Here is a 13,568-nt window from a genome sequence, read left to right on the forward strand (position 1 = left end):
TTGGAGTAGGTCTACAGTAGACTGTGTAAAGTGCATCCATGGTGATAAACTCCCTTTACAGCCATCTGAAGGTGGCAGGTATATGAAGTCATATGCACCATGTGCCTCTGCTATTCGACAAAATGCTCCCAAATGCTGTTTCTCTTTCAGATTTGCTCTTTATAGCTGCCCGCTGGGTCTGTAAGTGCTCTGTTTTTGTTCAGAAGTTGTCTCAGGTGTGACCATATAGTCTCATCAGTCAGGGCTACAATAACGACACCTACTCTCTTGGGGCTGAGTCACACCTCACTCTTCTTCTTTTCTTCTTCATACCTTTTTTTTCTGACCTGCAGTAATCGTAGTCACATGCTGTGTATTGATGTACATGTCTGCAAGTGAAATACCTGACCAGAGGGATAAATACATAGATATACAAATCCTGTCCAAGTACATTGTACATGTACAGGAAAGTATCCACACAGGCTGAGGCCCTGTACACACATTAATGGGTATTTCCTAAAACAAAGCGTTTCTAGATGTTTGGCCTTTCTTTGTAAACTGTTTTAGGTAACTAAAAACTGAGCGGCAAATAAGGGTTTCCAGGTGTGTTAATATAGACAGGGTTTTTTCTGAGAATGTGCTGAAATGCTTGTTTGGATGGAGTGCTCTTGTTTTAAAACCCACTTTCAGTAATACCTGTGTACGTGTGAACTAGAGGTGTTGAAATTAAGATGCAACACAGTGCGGGTGAGGAAGATTCTGCATCGATGCAGAGACAGAGTATAATAGAGAGACTGCAGCTTATCTTGATTTTTGATTGTCCGGCCTCAACTGGACAATAAAGTTAGCGTGCAAAGTTGCTCCCATACTTTGAATTATGGGCGAACATTAGGCTAATGTCACTTATGTAGGGGGTATGTCAGAAGGAGGCAGAGATCATCTGAGAGTGATAATAATAAAAACTCTCCAAGAATTGTTTTAAATGGATCTCGTGTCATGTTATGAAATTGCTACGAAGCACGAACTGGACGAGACCCACTCTGAGCGTGACTTCTGCCTCACAACAATTACTAATCACACTGGCCGTTCTTCACCTGAAGCTAACATGTGCAGCCATGAATAATAATGGTTACAGCAAGCCAAGCCAGGATCTGAGGAGGTGCTGTCAACTTTGCCGTCCAACTCTGAGAGAGATGTGTGCAGCAGAGTCAATAGATGCCTTATCCTAAAGCTGCCATGTGAAAACAATATTATTGTAGATTACAACTTACCTGTAAGGCACTGCAGATGGATCATTGTTTTGTTTTTCTAATGTTTATGTACTAAGGTACAGATATTGAAAAGATGTAGCTTTGATTTTGCAGACTGCTGTAGTCTAATTATTGGAAGGACTTTCTGAATAAAAGGGGAATTTAAATGATGAGAACGGAGCCATGTGCAGTAATATAGATCAGTGAGGATAACATTCACTGAGATACATGAAAGAAATAGACCAGTGAAGATTCACTCATTTCACTCTAAGATTAGGAGACTCAGACACGATTTTCCATAACGCTTAATGACAGTTTGAAGAATGTCTATGTGGTCCCCACTTAATGACACATTTGTTTTAACCTTACACCTGGTGGTCTACACCTCGTTTCTATACACACTGAACAGACCTGGTGTGATTGCACCTGCAGGTTGTATTCTATGGTCTACTAAATGATGACGTCTAGAGTGAAACATTGTAATGGATGATGATTTTGTACAGAAACTCCTACATGTCACAAACACCAACAACTTCTGCCTTATGGCAACTCTGACGGCACACACTACTTTTTTGGGCTCTCTGGTGTCGGCCTTTTTAAATCGCAATGTTACAAAGATACAAGGCTTAGTAGTCGTCACTGATAGTTCATGGCATAATGTCTAATGGTCCAGTGTTATCTACATGCCAGTCCAAAACAAAAAAATTAAAAAGCTGCATTTTTATTTATTTATTTTGAATTGGATTAGATTGCGTTCGTAATCCAAACAACTCATACATACATACATGTTCTCTTTGAGGAGGACAGAGAGTCACATCCTGCAGACATCTCACACCCATTAAAGAGACACACATGGACACCCACACACACATTCTCAGTATTGTTTTCTCATTTTCTCAGAGATGTGGAGCTGTGTAGCTCTGTGGAGGCTTGCAGCTGTGTCCACACAGATCACCGCAGGTCGTCAGTTCCTCCTACATGTTCTGCGTTTATCACGCCGAAGGTCATTAATGAACACACTCTCACGCACTGAGACGGCAGTTATTTTCACATGACTCATATCAGTTATGCCCAGCAACACGCATCTATCACAATACTTCTAAGGTCAACGATGGCACAAAGTGTCACATAGACTTATTGATCCTTGACACTTCAGAGTAAAGGTAATTTTGGAACTGACAACTTCAGCAGTACAGCATGGTTGATGAAAACATTAGGGACTGACTCATGTGTCAAGAGAAATTAACAATCTGTTTGGGTCCTCTTTCTTTTAGTTTCTGTCTTCCCTGTTTCACTCCTATGGTGTCGATGTGTGGTAATAAAGTATGTTACCTTGTGTGAGACATCAAATAGAGCCACACACCAAGGAGCAACAAAATGTCCTCGTTGATTTAAAATGTATTTAAAGCCTACACAGAACTGCAATTTCCACAGTTTGTTGCTTAGACTAAAATGATCATTTCAAATGTAAAACAGCTTCTATTTTGAACAAATGAAATCCTGGTTTAAATTCCTCCCACACTGCACCCATCTCCTGAATATGGAGTAAAACAAAGGGTACGACCTGCAAGTGCAATGATGATTAGTTCAAAATTACTCAGCTAAGCATCATTTGTCACCTTATGTCTTCATGCAACAGACATGGGATGAGGCAAAAGCCTCCTTCCCTACAGCATGCTGCCACTCATCAACCTGGAGACATCCAGGTCTGGCTGTCTTTGTGTAAGCCCACGCAACAGCCAAGCCAGATTCAAAGATGGTTTTTAAGTTTTTTTTTTTTCCCTCAATACCATCAGAACAGTTCAGTGTTATGGTCCTGCTGTCACCTTTGCCTCAGTGCCCTGCTGTGCTTGGTTTTCATTACTGACCCATATCCTCATGGGCTCAAGTTGTGTCAACACTTGGGGGCTTGTACCACCATATGAAACCAAAGATGATGTTTCTCATTTCGGCACCGTCTGCGTCCTCATTGTGCTCCTCTACACCTGGCCTATTTCCTGGAGCTCATGTAGCTGCAGAGCAGTGAGGTCGGGGGTTGGTTTCCCAGTAGAGACTAATGGTTTTGTCTTTCCCATAATGATCTGAGTTAGAGGCAGGTGAGTTTTAGTCTGCTTTACTGTTAATTTTATAAATATTGCAGAGGCTTCTTAACCTGCTGTCTTGATGACCACTTCTATAATCATCCTAATATTTTCATCTGTCTTTATTGAATAAAAACTGTCCAGGTGAAAAATGGACAGAGGTTCTAATTCACACAGAGAACACACAACTTTTCCCTGTCAACTTTTTCCACGCAGTCTGTCACACACACATATATATATATAATATATTTTTTTTAAATTCCCGTTTTTTGTGTCAGACTCAGTTAAAGTAAGACTTTTGTTTGTTTGTTCCAGGAAGACTAGCAACCACATTGTGGAATATAAATGCTAACTATACAAATGATAAAAACAAACTTAACCTCCTGCCCTTTTCCTGCTTCCTGCAGGGAGGAGGAGGAGAGCCTGCGGGACAAGATTCGGGCAGATCACGAGCGAGCGCTGCAAGAGGCAAAGGAGAAGCTGAGAAAGTCACGTGAGGAGCTGCAGGCTGAGATTCAGACAGAGAAGAGCAAAGTGATGGAGGACCTGAAAAAGAAGGATGCAGGGCCTAAACCCTTGCCACCCGTCCCCATGCCCAAAGTGGTGGGCGTCAGTGATGGCGAGCCACCAGAACCTGACGTCAAAGAGAAACGTGACAAGATCAGAGAGGTAAGCTATTTTGATAATCTATTAATTCAATAATATGTTAAGAAAAACATTCGCTGGTTCTACCTTCTTAATTGTGACTGTTTTCCAATTTCTTTTATCTTCTGTACTCAGTAAACTGAATACCTTTGGGTTGTGGGCCAAGCAAGACATTTGAGAAGTCATCTTAGAATTTGGGAAACACTGATCGACATATTTCATATTTTATGGATCAAACAACCAACGGATTAATCAAGAAGATGATCCACAGAATAACTGACATTGGAGATAAATGTTAGTAGCAAGATCTTTTGAAAACCATACAATGACAATATATTTAAGGGGGCAACGAAAGACTGAATGTTGTGAAATGGCCCAAAAACAACAGTTTAGAACATTCCACAGGTAATCAGGTTCATTGGTTACAGGTGATAGAAAGGGGCATCCTTGAAAGGCTCAGTCGTTCAAAAGCAAGGATGGGATGAGGTTCATCACTTTGTGAAACACATGATTGTGTAAAGGATATTTCTACATGGGCTCAGGCGCGATGGTAACTGTTTGTTTACATTCTGTTTTTATTTACATTTTACACATCACATCATTTTTACGCATCCTAGAAAAAGCAAACAACACTGTTCACCTGTAACTGCAGCAAAAACTGGCAATATCTTAATATCAGTATATTTAAATCCTGTAATTTGCCATGTGATAACCTCTTCCTTTGAACCCTTCATCAGAACTGTAACGCTTTTAAATATTTAAACTCCCTCTCAGAGCTAATCGTGTGTCCTTATTTACATATCTGCATGTTCAGCATAAGATCTAGTGTAGGAAACTGATGAGAATTAATGCAATTCATCAGAGAGAAAGTGCCACTTATACTTTGGATTTCATGAAAAAAGAAATAGTCAGTGTTATATTGTCCATTAAGTGTATGTGGTCAACATGAGGAGCACACAGGATTCTTGTTATAAGTCCACTGTGATAGTTTGGCAAAGATCCCTAAATTAGCGCCGTCAGCTTCCCATTCACATCAAATCCTGTGAAGATCATCTTGCAGTAGACTGGGGTGAAAACATGTGCTGGTGTTAGTTGAAATTTAAATCCCAGTATGTGTGTGAGCGAGTGCCAGTTTGTGCCTGACTGTACTGTACGTCTGAATCCATTTCTGTAGCCTAATGTCTGTCTCGGCGCCAGCTTTTATTGAAGGCAACAGCGAGCCAGACGGACAGTGTCTGTGCAGAATGCAGATGGTGCTATCTGGTCGTGCTCTCTATAGACATGAAGCCAACCCCAGCCTATCTCCCTCTCTCTGCTCCGCTCCTTCCTTTCTCCCCCCTGCAAGTTCTCCTGCATAATTACCTCATATCGTCTCTCTTGAAACTGCACTTGGAGTCAGAACACTCGCTGCGCATGGGAGCTGGCCCATTCACTCCAAACCCGCCTTTGTCTCTAAATGCCCCTTTTGTTCCTTTCATAATTACCATTCACAGAGAATGCCATACACTCCCCAGTGAGCAAGAAAGTAGCAGCTGTATGGGCTGCGGCACAGAACAGCACACTCCCCCTTTCCTGATTGCCTTGTGATTCCGAGGAGAAATCACAACTGCACACTGCCTTACAATCATGACTAAAAGACTGGAGCTCTTTTTTTAAAATCCTGGCTGCAGGCAGACATTTGGCCTGTGTTTTGATGTTGTACACTCAAGTCCAGGGAGCAGTATCAGCATTCGTCCTCTTGTCTTCGTTTGTATTTCATGTCGACAGTAAATAGTAATTCAGGCCGTGGTAGCTGTTGAGCCGGTCTGTTACGACAGTACTTGCTTTGAATTATACCATCTGTTTGACCTGGGCTCTGACACTGCCTGACACTGTCTTTGCTGATTTTGGGGTTATTTTGGTTTGGTTCCAAATTCATTAGGTGCACATTTCATGACTGTGAAGCATCAATGTTTCCAGTCTTTGATTCTGTTAAAATGATTGGAGTGAGGGCAGTTTTGCTCTTAACTAAACAAAACACTAGCAAAAGGGTGAAACAAATGCTCTGTTTTAAAAATCAGCAAACTCAAAATAAACCTTTCATACAAGCAATTAACTGTTTCTTGAAATACACATTTTCACTTCTCCATTAGTAGTAATTAGTAGGCCTGCACTGCATGTAACTTTTAAAAAATTGTTGATTAATCAGTTAATCAAGATTAATCCACTATTTTTTTTTATATAGAATGTCAGAAAAAGGTGAGAGGTAAGTGTGTCTCAGAGGACTTCAAAGGTCTTGTTTTGTCCAAAAAAAGTCAATTTACTGTCATGGAGGAGGAAAGAAACCATACAATATTCACTTTTAACAAGCTGGAATCAGAAGCCAAATATTCTACTATCAAAATAGTTTAATTCAAATAGTTGACAACTAATAGATTAATTGATTATTCAATGCAGATCTATTAATTAGAAAACACATTTCCGGCCCACACTTGTTGCTTTGTTGTATTTTCTTCTGCATTGTTTGACAGATTTGAAAAAGAAACATGTTTTCCTTAAGTAAAGTGTGATTATATAGTGTGGTCAAACCTGTTAGACAAACACATACATAGAGTATAGGTAAATGTCATTTGGTGCTAAAATAAAGAAGACCATCAGATTGATTATGTTTGATTCTTTCTACAGTTTTTTATATGTACAATACGTTAGAATTGGACACTGGCGTAATTCATACTCCAAACAAATAAGAGGCAGAATGTCACCAGAGTAACTTCTAACTGCTATTAACTGTAGCTGGTATTAGCTTGTAAGCTCACTTAACTTAACAGCACCCTGTGTTTTCTGTTGGACTACCAACAGATTATTACTTCACATTTTGCTGATCATTTTCATATTGTTCTCGTTTATTTTTTGAATGTTAAACCAAGATTACCTTACCTTATATTCCAATGTGTGATTCTCAGAAACTGGTGTGATAAATCAGGGAAAGTGGTACGACCAGCAGGGTACATTTTCTTCTGTTGTTCAGTCATGCCACTCAGCCTCTTTGTTCCTCCAGAAATAGAAATGAACCTCCTTTTTAGGCCTCTGAAATACATATTTCATTGACTGTATAGAACACAAAAACCCTCCTTTTCCACCATGTCCATTAGCTCAGATCTCTGTGCTCTTTTGCTATTCTACTAATTACACCACCCGGACATTAGTGGCCATTAAGCCTTTGTCTGGAGATGAAAAGAGCTTTAGGCCAATAAAACAAAAGAAATGGAGAATGACTTAACTGTTTCAATACGATTCACCTGTCACATCATGAGATATTGTTGGCCCAAAGCTGTTGAAATAAGCTGGGTGTTGCAGTTAATGGGCCACAGTGTAAAAGCACACTTTCAGTAAGGTTAGTATATCAATAATGTTGAAAAAACACTAGTTCGTCTAGATAATTTGGCAAGTCTGAAATGCAGAAATCAGAAGAATGTTAAATCTAATAGTAGAAGATAACATCCCCCCAGGTTTGCAGTTCTTTTCAGTGGATAATTCTTAATTTAACCTTATTTAAATCTAACGTTATGTTCAATCCTTTCTAATGATTTGAATTTAGTTAACATTGCTCTTGCTTGAGGATAAAAGCTAAACTTCTTGAAATTAGATCTTGGATCACTTGGTAGTTTGCTCTCTGATGCTTCAGTGCCTTATATTTTGCATAAACAGTGAGAACATTTGTTCAGGATGTCAGTAATGGTTGATCAATATTTAAAGGGCAAACTAACATTATAATCTGCATGTTTTTGGTTATACTGGTGCTTTTTACTGTAGTTAAGAGGCTTCGCAAAGAATAGAATTCACAAAACGGTGAGCAACTACAAATATGATGTAAATTCAAACTGATGGATCCACAGTATTCTGCACACACACACTGCAACCCTAATACCTGTGTGTGATTGCACCTGCATCTGTTTTCTTTGGTCTTGCCATACCCCAGGAGTAAAATGTACTAGGTTTTGTTTCGCTTGTCTACATTCCAGAAGACACGAACAGAAATCAGATGTAGTAAACTGAACAACAGAGCCATATTGTTATTATTCTTTCATTGGACTGTATAGCATTCTTACTCTTAACAACTCTCCACTGCTGTTCTCTTGGAAGAGGGCAGAGGGTCACATAGACAAGCATTAATGGGTGTCATCTGAGTTGAAGATACACACACGCCCACATGCATGCACACACACACACACACACACACACGCACACACACACACACACACACACACACACACACACACACACACACACACACACACAGTATTGATGTTTTTGCAGAATCCACACAAAGATCACAGCAGGTCATCAGTTTCTCCCACGTTTCCTGCCTTTATCACACAGAAGACCATTAATACACACACTCACCTGCACTGAGATGACATATTTTCAACATTTCTCATATTTATCATACTCTACGAGTAAATCTATTTTTGAAATGGGTACACATGTAATGTTTTCAGTTATTTTGACTATGCAGTGCTTTTGACACACTTTGTCAATGTCTCCATAATAATTAGAAAACCCATCTTTGGCCTACACTATGATTGCAGTTATATACTATTTCTAAGGTATACTGTGGTATCAATCCTGGAGATCTTCACACTGTTTATTGTTATTAAGAGAACATATTTTTGAATTCATTTGATATCAAGTTTAATGTCTATCAGGACACAGTTTGTGAAATTAAACTTTTATTTTCTTGAGGTGAAAAGCAGTCGCACATTATTGCTCATTATCAATCAATGTACTCCTGCAGCTGATGGCGAGATGATAAGCTGTGTACATTATTTGCTGAGTGTTGTGATCACAGTGATGGTGAGACCTTGGCTCCTTATCTGCCTCTTTGCCTCATCTGTATTTGAATTGCGTGGACTATTTTTAGACACCTCGGTCAGGAAATGTGTAATTGAGATCCAAGAAACTGTTTAAAATAGCTTATAATTAAGCCTTTGTCTTTATTTTTTTGTCATTAAAGAAGAAAGGTAATTAAAAAAACAAACAAAAGACAAAAACAAGATGATGAATGTTGAAATTTGCCACCTTTTAAAAGTCCATCTTGTTGTTTTTTTAACATCAGTTGATCTTATGTAGTTGTCATTCTGCCTGTGTAGTAAGCAAGAGCAGCCACAGCCTTCACACAGATCAACTCTGGGCTGAGAGAGCAGAATTAGTGAATTAGACCTGGTGGTGCCACCTGCTGAGCTACAGAGATTTAAAAGCAGCCCAGCGGCACCAAAGGGAAATGTGGAGAAAATCCTAATTTTATAAAAATGTCCTCTGACGAAATTCTAGCAACAACCAGGTGAGAGCAAGTGGTGATCGTTTTAATGCCCACAGAAATGGAAGCTTGGAGTTGTTGGCTACACTTCCCCACTGGTGGAGTATAGATCACATTAATAAAGATGACATGAAAGCCATGCCATGCTGAAACAAACTGTAAAACTAGTGCGTAGAATGATGGCAATGTTAGAACTCACAAAATTGTCCAGTACATAGCAGACTATGTACATTTTGTGCTGCCTGGTAGTGGGACCTTCATAAACTCAGACATAGTTAATGATGTATCTCAAGGTAATGACGCAGACTGCCCTCCGGTGACAGCTGATTACTAGTAATTGCATCGCAGAATAACTACAGCCTTGAACAGAAAGGAAGCATCTCATATCGAAGTCTCATGGCCTACTTTCACCAGTTGGGAGGCAGAGCAGCGTTTGAAGGCCTGAGATCTGACTGTGTACTTGGCTCACCAGTCACTCAGCTGTGACTGTTGAGTGATAAGCAAACGATTGCAGATTTGTGACTGGCTTTAGAGGGAGCGCAGAGTTTCCCTGCAGAGCTATGGACTGTGGCTGTAAATGCCAGATACATCTAAATGGTGCTGCTCTGTAGATATATTGGCCCATAAAGAGATGGCAGAGGTTTCTGATGGAGGAATATCTGGAGACATGGCAGTGAGTCACCTGCTCCATCTCTTGTACTTAACCCTCTCCTTTTCTCTCGAGCGTTCTCCCGCATCGTCTCTCTTGCTCACCCTCTGCGAAGCCGTGGCAGTTTTTGGCAGATGGCCTTCTATGTTTATTGCACACCAGACCTATACTGTGTGTGGGTGTGTGTGTGTGTGTGTGTGTGTTGCAAAATCAACCTGTCCCTTTCTTCCCCCTCTCTTATTTTTTCTTTACACTTTTCTCCCACTCGCTTGCCTTTTTCTTATCACTCTTTACTTTAGTGCTCAGTATCGCCTTCTGACCATAACACTTCCTTCGCCTGCTCTTTGCAACACTTTCTTCCCCTCTGTCTCAACTTGTAACTCAGCTCAGTGTCATTTGGCAGACTCCTCGAAGGAATCTCTCTTATCCAGCCACTCTTCTAAGGCCCGTAAAATCCTGTGTTCATACAGTGGGGATTGACGGCTGAACGATTAGCACTTCTCATCCACAAGAAACACAGTATATTGTGAGAATCCAACAGAATGAGCAGGGGTACAAGAAGCTAGTGAAAGACAGTGTGAAGGGGTTGCATCCATTCCCCAGCTTTGTAAGATTGCTGTTGTTTAGATTTACTTCCATTTGTACATGTGTTGTGTATGGCCTACAAATGACTTTGTAAGGTAACATTATGTAATGATTGATGCTCTCATGTAGGCCAACCTTTCGTAGCGTATGGAAGGGAGGTGACATTTGATAACCCATTCCCAAGACAATATGTACATCTATACATTATGTATGGTTCTATATGTCAGCAGGGCTCCCAGCTGATAAATGTATTCCTGACTGCTGGCATTACCCTTCATGTCGGTCCAACCAGTAAGGCACGTTCATGTGTATTATTCAGGCTGTGTTTACAAGCAGCCCAGTGGGGAAAAAATATTCATTGTCCATTTTGGATATATGAGGGAAGAACTACAGCAATATAAGCAAACCTGTGGCAAAATGGCAACACAGCCTGACTGTTAGGTCTAAGTAAGATCAGATGTTAACACAAAAATAAAGATAATTTCAAGGGAGCTGTGCATGAACACTCCCTGCCTGGAATAACTGCAGCTTTCTCATTTCTTTAGTTATGAGTCACCATAATACTTTTACTCTTTTTTACCTGGTTTTATTAGTGATCAGCCTGTTGAAGCAGTTCAGGAGTTTAAATATTTAAGAACTCTGCTTGATTGAGCAATGCAGTGGTTGTACCCAATCATGAAATTGAATTCAAACGAATAAGTGAGAGACCATTTCAGAGAACGTTTAGAGAAGTTTGTTCATGAGTGTACATGGAATGGGTAGTCAAGGAGCTGTGAACAACAACAGACTGTCCAGAAGTACAAAAATGGCCAGAAAAATGTATGAGAGCCAGCAGAAGCTACTGAGATGTATTCATAAAATGTAGAGTATCTACAGGTACAAATAAAGGAAGCTGAACCTGATCTTAAGTGAAATGAAAAGCCCAACAGATTGTGTCTGCCCTGTTCATCCCCTTTTAAAGATATTCCAAAAACTGGCCTTGGGAAAATGATGAAGAGCCGTTGCAGAAACCAAAAACCAAAGTCTTTCATACTAAATATTGCTGGACAATTCTCAGCACAGCTTTTGTGGTCGTTCAGAAAACAGTATGAAATTAATAAAACTAAAGTTACCAAACTGAATCGGAGATTTTTGGAGGCTGTTGTCCTGAGGTTTTCACTTCTTGTGAAACTGATTCCAAGGACTTGAATCACACATTTGTTTCCTCTTCTCTTATTCCCTTTACAAAAATAACATTGAGATAAAACTGAGAAGCTAGATACTCTTGTAACTTTGCATAATTTATAAAGTTTTTTGTTCATTCTTTGACTTTTGCTGCAGCATATTTTATTTTCTTGGAGAACATGTCAGTGCTGATCTTCATGTGCCTTTTTTTCTTTTCAAATTGAAATAAATCTGCCCCAGCTGCTGTTATTTCTCCAGAAATGATCAGATTTCCATTTTCTGTACAGAAACCACTGATTCATTTCATTGTTTGCTTTACCGCATCATATCCTCTTCCCTCTGCTGTGTCTTTATCCACTCCCTGCTTCAGTAGTTGTATCTTGATAAAAAAAGTCCTGCTTCCTTTCTCAACTTGTTTTGTAGTATTTCCTTTCCTAGTCCTTCTCAATTACATGATCATATCAGGTCACAATATATTTAGTTACAACTTTTGTCAAGGTCCTGCCACTCTGACTCTTGACTCACCTGACAGTATAATGCACCACGAATTAGCTTCTAAAATTAGCATAGACTGCAGTCAACACTAGACTGGCACATTGTTAATAATAAGTGATACAGCTCACTGGAACACCTGCTTTGAATGGAGCCACAATAACATCATGGACCCCCTGTGTAAAGTTGTGTTATCCAAGTTGATTGATTGGGTACAGCATTTATTTTTGGGATGAGACTGTGCTGTGGATGAATGCAAACGGCAATGAAGGAGCTACAGTCGCTGCCTCGAGTCAGGGCCAATGCCAGATCCCTCCGAGGACCTGTCAATGTGTCAAAGCTGTTTGCAGACAGCTGCATGAACCCTCGGTTTCGAATAGAATTGGTCACAATCGCAGACATATTGAATTCAGTGTTTTTGATAGTCTCATGTTGTCACCAAATGGATATTTTTCAGGAGGATCCAAACCAAAACATACTGCTAGTGTTAATTATCCAGTCTATCCTACAGTACATGTGCACAGTGTATATTTTTTAGTATACATATCGCATAGAGCAAGAGCTAGAGCTTGTATAGAGCTTTTGAATAATCAGTTAATTGATTGAAAGAAAATTTATTGCCAACTGTGCTGATAATTGGATCGCTAGTTTCAGTTAATTTTCAGGCAAAAAATATAAAGATTTCATGTGATGATTTGTTTTTTTATGACAGTAAAAGAAGAGTCTCTTGGTTTTGGACTATTAAATGAACAAAAGAAGCTGTCTGAAGACGTTACCTTGGGCTCTAAATAATGTAATCTTAATAGTAAAAGGAAAATGTTTGTGGCAGACCTAATATTTCTATATACACACACATCCCTGTGCCGATTCTGTTTGGAATTTCTCTTTAAACCCTTGTGAATATTTGTTTGCTTTTTTTTTTTTTTTTTCCATTGTTTTTTTTAATGTCTTTGAAAGGTCAAAAGTATTGTGGGCTAGACGTGGAGTAAGAGCCAAACAGAAGACCTTAACTGAGTTTGACTAGAGAGCTGATCGTGAATTCTTTTATTGGGTGTAGGGCAGAGAGAGCATACCAAACGTTTTAAGTACAGGAGAGGCCTCATCAATTAGAGCTCAGGTGATGGAGCGAGAGTGACAGTGAAGCTGGCAGAGGACAGGATCACCCTACAATGCTTCTCTGTCCCTCTGGGCTTTCTGCTGCTGCAGACGAAGAACAGCTCTATTTCCGTCTTTTTGTCTATTTCAACTAGCAGTACAACAAATAAGCTAAATGAACTCACGGTTGTCATTTCTCCTCCTGGATCAGCACTCAAGATCACAGGACTGATGGGGAGAATGAGTGCTTTCCTCTGACTTCTCTGTTTGGAAAATGTCTACCTGTGTATGATGTGTGCTTGGATCTGATTGAGAGCATGTGTGTGTGTCTC

General features: G+C 39.8%; 1 protein-coding gene across 2 annotated transcripts in view; it reads left to right on the plus strand.

The window, feature by feature from the left end:
- Window positions 1-13,568, plus strand: part of man1a2 (mannosidase, alpha, class 1A, member 2) — a 133,533-nt gene that overhangs the window by 24,036 nt on the left and 95,929 nt on the right. For both annotated transcript variants that reach the window (XM_037109377.1, XM_037109378.1), the window contains exon 3: window positions 3,718-3,979. In XM_037109377.1, coding sequence (XP_036965272.1) covers window positions 3,718-3,979 — 262 coding nt within the window. The remainder of the gene's footprint in view (window positions 1-3,717; window positions 3,980-13,568) is intronic.

The sequence above is a fragment of the Acanthopagrus latus genome, chromosome 9 (assembly GCF_904848185.1).
Source record: "Acanthopagrus latus isolate v.2019 chromosome 9, fAcaLat1.1, whole genome shotgun sequence".
NCBI classification, from domain to species: domain Eukaryota; kingdom Metazoa; phylum Chordata; class Actinopteri; order Spariformes; family Sparidae; genus Acanthopagrus; species Acanthopagrus latus.